The sequence below is a fragment of the Apaloderma vittatum genome, unplaced genomic scaffold, assembly GCF_000703405.1.
Source record: "Apaloderma vittatum isolate BGI_N311 unplaced genomic scaffold, ASM70340v1 scaffold12542, whole genome shotgun sequence".
Classification (NCBI taxonomy): domain Eukaryota; kingdom Metazoa; phylum Chordata; class Aves; order Trogoniformes; family Trogonidae; genus Apaloderma; species Apaloderma vittatum.
The window spans coordinates 2,274-8,334 of NW_009704195.1; the positions used below are offsets into that span (position 1 = coordinate 2,274).

Consider the following 6,061-nt stretch of genomic DNA (forward strand, 5'->3'; position numbering starts at 1 on the left):
GGAGAAATTGTATTGGTCTAAGATGTGTGCTCACTGTTAGAGGAGAGTGGCAACTTTTGCGAAGGCTGTTACCGACCTGCTTAGAGTCAGATGTTTGGGAAATGTGTCTGGGAACGCACATTTTTGAGGCGTGTCGAGATTATTCTAGAAGCAATTAGCATGAATTAGAAAAGCCTCTTTTCTAGTAAAGGAAGCCCTGTTACTACTTCTGGAAATAATGAACTGTTTGTTGCTGGCACTTTTTTGCTGGTGCTGGCAGTAATAATTATAATGACTTCCAGGGCAATACTGAAGCGTTAGATGTTTCTACTGTGGCCAGTCTGATTTCCACAGTTATTTGGGGATTGTTTTGCCATCTTTTTTTTTCTTTTTTTTTTTCTTTTTCTTTCTTTTGTAGTGTAAAGCCTTCCAATGCTTTTTGTTTCTCATTGTCTGTATCTACGTTGTCTCTTCTCTCCTGATTAATTTATATTAAAGTTTGTGAAAACTTGTTTAAAAGACTGGCAGGGCTTATATTTTTTGTGACTTCAGCTTAAATCAGCTGTTGCCTTGCTATTGTCATGTGATATGTTAATAGTAGCAATAGGTGATCTTTTTAACAATAAAATGTTAGATGTCTAGCTTGTTAACTTCTGCAGATGTCTTTCACAGAATGTAATCTTCAGATTCACTTGTAATCTGAAAATACGACAAGAAAGGACATAAAATGTGGTGTACCAGCTGAACCGGAAGCTGATTGCAAATTTTCTTTGGCCATGATATCCAACAATATATAAAAGCAACACTTAAATAACAAAAACATAAAATAATGCTTTTCAGTGTGATTGGTCCTTCTAAGAAAAGCAATTAACTAGCATGGTTATTGTTTTTTAAACTAATACTAAACTAATTTTAGTCTTGTTAACCTCACATTGCTCTACTATATGCAGATTGCTGTGAACCAAGTTAATAGCCATAGGTGTGACTTTGGATTTTTGTTGGGACTTTTTTCAATGTTGTCCCAGCTGTACAGGAACAATGGAGCTAATGTAGAATATCATAAAATACGTCTACAATACTTGAGAACTGTTTTCCTTTCGTGCTTAAATGCCTTGTTGACTTAAAACATTACAGACATGTCTGATTGCTTTGAAGGGACGTATGAAAACTGAAGAAGTTTTGATACTTTTCCATCTAAATACATGGAGATCTTAAATTCAAGCTTTGAAAAGTTAGTTATGGAGTTCTACTGGGATGATTGCTCCATTGGTTTCCTTTAATGTGTTTATATATATATATATATAAATAATATCAGATTTTCAAAATTAGGTATGTGCTAGTTTTAAATCTTGCCCTGAAGTTCACCACAGATACTTTATCTCGCTATAGGAGTTGCATGGAACAGCTGCCTGAACCAGGCTCGAACTCCACCTAGCAAAGAAATTTTGTCAGTTTAGGGATACTGATGGTTTATGGTATTGGTGACTTAGAAGTTCTTAGGTTAATGTTTGCAAAAGGTCTCATACAGGCACAAACTATACCCCTTAAAGCATTTTTATTGATACAGTATACATCTGCATGAGGTGGAATTTTCACAAGTGCTGAAACTTTTTCTCTTGTGGAAAAGGGCGTAATCGCCATGACGTGATACATTTTCTCCTGTCATTGTGCGGTCTTTTCATAGTGGAGTCCAATCCTTTAAGCTACTAGGACTTCTACAGCTTGTTCAGCTGACTTGTGCTCCTTCCTAAGCGCAGCTTTTGCTGAGGAGTTTTAGCCAGTTTTTACTTGCCTGAAACAGAATGGGGTTTATTTACATTGGAGATTTGGGTATGCATCTCGTGCTGGACATAAAATAGTAAAAGTTTTATGCAGAATTGTACTTCAAATGCTACTTGTGTGCCTGTTAAGATAACTTTGCTGTTTCCTACTAATTCCATGATTTTTTTCTAGCTGAACGAGCTTTGGATACCATGAATTTCGATGTCATTAAAGGCAAACCAGTGCGTATCATGTGGTCTCAGCGCGATCCATCTCTACGCAAAAGTGGTGTAGGAAACATCTTCATCAAAAATTTGGACAAATCAATTGATAACAAAGCTTTGTATGACACGTTTTCTGCTTTTGGTAATATCCTGTCTTGTAAGGTTAGTGGAAAATTATTGGTGCATTTAGTGGTTTTACGCAAAAACCCCTCAATTTACATGGGAAACATTGCATGAGTATTACAACAGGATTTTTCTTTAACAGGTGGTATGTGATGAAAATGGATCCAAGGGTTATGGATTTGTACATTTTGAGACACAAGAAGCTGCAGAAAGAGCTATTGAAAAAATGAATGGTATGCTGCTTAATGACCGCAAAGTGTAAGTACATAAATACATAGTTGGGGATCAACTGACTGAAATTCATTTTACAGCAGACAAATATTTAAAGCTTACCTAGAAAAGACAGGTTGTTCCAAAATTTTTCAATTTTAAAGAGGATTTCGAATTTTAGTGCTAGGAATACTATGAGTGAGTTCAGAAAGGCTAATAACGGACTCTAGGGAAAAAAATGTTTTATCAATTTTCTAGCAAGCCAGTGCTATAATGAGAATTTGGGAACACCCCTGGTTTTCTGGTCGTACTGGTCCGAGACAAAATACAGTCCAGTGGATATTCTGAATAATACTTCCTTTATAAATGTTGTGAGATAGGTACGTGATCCATTTTTTGGATGAAACTTGAAGCTCTGGAGTTACTTGGTCTTGCATAGCAGTTGAATTGCACTGATGTTTTTATATGAATTTCTGTTAATAAGCATATCTAGGAAATAGGGGTAGAAAATAAAGCTTACAGAAACATAATGCTTGAAACATTATCACAGTTAATGTGCTGTAGGAAAAAACAAAAGTTATTTGGCTACTTGGTTATTGACATTTAGACTTGGGGGGTGGCAGATGTGCCTCACAGCTGTGCCTAAGGGATCATTATGGTATCTGGTATAGTTGCAAGAGAATAGCTCTAAATGCTTGAGAGTGTTTGGAAAAAGAATAACAGAAATCAGCATGAGCTTACCATTATGGTTATTTTTACATGTAGAGATGGATGGATCAAGCCACATGCAGGGAGAACGTATATTTTGAAACTTTAGTTTTCTTTCCAGCTTGTTCTGTGTTTTACTGGCATACTGGAGATTTTTTAGTCATCTTCTCTCCTTGTACATACAACCTTTTTAAATTAGTAGGAAAAAAGGTCAGTGTGTAGTGGTTAAAGAACTATCATTCTTGCCATCCTTGGTTACTGTAAATCAGATGAAGTTGTCAAAGTTTGAGATAATGTAGAGTTACTTTGTGTTACTTTATTGGATTTGTCTAATTTGGAACTGTAAAGTTGGGCAGTACAATAAAATTTGAATGCAGAAGTCTACTACAGTCAGAAATCAGCGTGAGTCACGTAACATCTGGACTAGAGCAGTTCCTTGGGTTGCAGAGCGTTGTGTTCAAATTTTGTCCTTTCTCTGACACTGTGAACTGACCTTTGGTGTTCCCAGGCAATTTGCAATGCTGTTTGACTATAGAGCAAGTTGAACAATTTATTTCTCTATGCCTTTTAAAAAAACAAACCAAACTGAAGTCTTGTTTGGTATAGACTGGAAAGGTGTGTAAGGGGCTGGGGGAGTTAGTTAAATATCCCTTGCTTAAAAACTGCATAGGAGAATGGGGTCTGCTTTAAGGCTGCCAAGTTTTCAGTACGGCAGAGGGATTATGTTGATTAGAGACAGAGTTTCTATTTAGCCTCTATACCTAGTACTCTGTCCTGTTGTCCAGCTCCTGTTTTCAGAGGCCATTTTATAAGAGTGAACATACTGCCAATGGCTTGAAAGCATTTTTATGCTAGTAACTATGATAACCACACTATTGTAGCATAGGATAATGAAATGTTTTTCTGGTGGAGTTTTATCATAAATATTTTATCTCAAGAATTTCACATGTATAGTGAACAATGAGACTGATTAAGAATAAAACATGGTGCAAGAGGCTTAAAGTAAATTTTTAAACCTTCACAGACATGCTTTAATCTACATTATTCTGTTCTCCTGCTACTAGATTCGTTGGAAGGTTTAAATCCCGCAAGGAACGTGAGGCAGAGCTTGGAGCCAGAGCAAAGGAATTCACCAATGTTTACATCAAGAATTTTGGAGAAGACATGGATGATGAGAGACTTAAGGAACTCTTTGGCAAGTTTGGTAATGTCTTAAACTTTTTACATAAACATGAGTGAACTTCAGCCTACTTCTTACATCTTATTTTTACAGTGCCTAATAATACCAGGATTCAGCTGGTTGACTGATGTAGATTAAAAACAAAAAAGATACTGAAAAGTTGGTACTTAATTCCAGTTTCAGATTCAGAGTATAGTAATATCTGCTGCAGAATTTTAAATGTGGAGAATAGCATGTATAATCCTGTTACCAGAATTGCTTCCAGTAATCTGAAAGTAATGTGTCTAAAAAGTCTTTTTAAGTTGCAGACAGAAGTGTTCTCTGGATCTCGTGAGTTCACTACAGGATACATGACATGAGTTTGTTCTTGCTTTCGTTGACTTACAGACCTATCTTTACTCAGAGTATCTCTGCTTTTGTTATTAAGTTGCATTATGGTGGCTGACTTAGTAGGGAATTATAAGGAACTTTTCCATTGGCAAGCTATTCAATTCTATCTCAATCCTTGGTTATGCGAAGGGCAAAAGTATGGCAGGCTTATGATCATGATCTAATAATAGATATGGTATGTCACCATCAAAGTAGGAATTGGCAAACTCTTTAATTCAGTTGCAGATTCTTATGCCAGTTTATATGGCATGCCTATTTTATTTTCAGCCTCAGCTTTTTTTTTTCTTTCCTCTGTGCTTTTGCTGTTCTCCAGCGGATATCATATAAAGCAAGACAAAGCCATGTATATGAGATATTCTATAGCAGCCTTAAGCAGCATTTACAGGAAATTCCTTTCCATTATTGAAGTGTCTGTGGTTGAAATGGTAGCAAATTTAGCTGCTAATATGTCTCAGCTGAGTCTGTGAACTGCAGTTTTTCAGCGGTTTGGAATTGCTGAACTGGAATGTCCTTTCACTGGAGTAAGTGGTGAAGCACATACCCAATAGAAGGGCCTCCCTTTCTGGCTTTCGGTACCTGGTTCAAAGGATGGAAGCAGTAATGCTCTTTAAGTACTGTAATTTTTAATGAAAAAAACAATTTCATTCACTTTGATGAGAAATTCCTATCCCGTTTTGGTTGAAAATATCGTGGGACATAAATTCAGCATGGCAGACTTCAGCCATAATGGCTGAAGTTCAGCATCAGGGCAAATTAGCAATTTTATATTAACGTGTGATGTTTAATAGATAGTGTTATTGGTGCAGTAGTCCTTTGTAATACAGGTGAAAGAAACTAAATATTACGACTTCTAAACAGGCTGTTTAAAGTGGGAGGAGAATACATTCTGTATCTGAAGCTTAAGTATTTCATTCTCTTTTTAGGTCCTGCCCTAAGTGTGAAAGTTATGACCGATGAGAGTGGAAAATCCAAAGGCTTTGGCTTCGTTAGTTTTGAAAGACATGAAGATGCCCAAAAAGTGAGCTTTTGCACTTCATTTTAGTTCTGTAGCTGAGACCCAAATAATATGTTTCATTGAGTGATCTGAATCTTGTGAGTTCGTTAAGGGTTTTTAGTTGGTCAAAGGACCCTGCAAAGCCAGATGTCTGCTTCCTAAATGACTTAGCATAGTTTCTGTCATTTGGAATGATTTCTCTACGAGCAAGTGTCAGTTGATTTGAGGAGCCTATTAAGTCAGAATGGTCTGAGACAGCTGGAACTAGCATAGACATGGAGAATCTTGAATAATTTAATAACCTGTTGTAATTGGGCTTAAAGATCTTGAATGAAATTTGGACTTCTTCATGCAGGGCAACATACAAGCATAATAAATCATTACATTTCTGCAAAATATGGATGAATCATTGCATCCAATTTGGTTACACAAAACGTTTGTGCAAGGCAGAAACGATGGTGTTTTCAAACTTCAGCACTGCAAAGTCAGCAG

At 36.5% G+C, this 6,061-nt stretch overlaps 1 protein-coding gene across 2 annotated transcripts in view; it reads left to right on the top strand.

Annotated features, from left to right (window-relative positions):
• Positions 1 to 1,937: 1,937 nt before the first annotated feature.
• The window catches only part of PABPC1 (poly(A) binding protein, cytoplasmic 1), a 10,153-nt gene continuing 6,029 nt past the window's right edge, over positions 1,938 to 6,061 (top strand). For both annotated transcript variants that reach the window (XM_009864949.1, XM_009864950.1), the window contains exons 1-4: positions 1,938 to 2,126; positions 2,230 to 2,345; positions 4,070 to 4,209; positions 5,499 to 5,593. In XM_009864949.1, the coding sequence (XP_009863251.1) occupies positions 1,953 to 2,126; positions 2,230 to 2,345; positions 4,070 to 4,209; positions 5,499 to 5,593 (525 nt within the window). In that variant the 5' untranslated portion in view covers positions 1,938 to 1,952. The remainder of the gene's footprint in view (positions 2,127 to 2,229; positions 2,346 to 4,069; positions 4,210 to 5,498; positions 5,594 to 6,061) is intronic.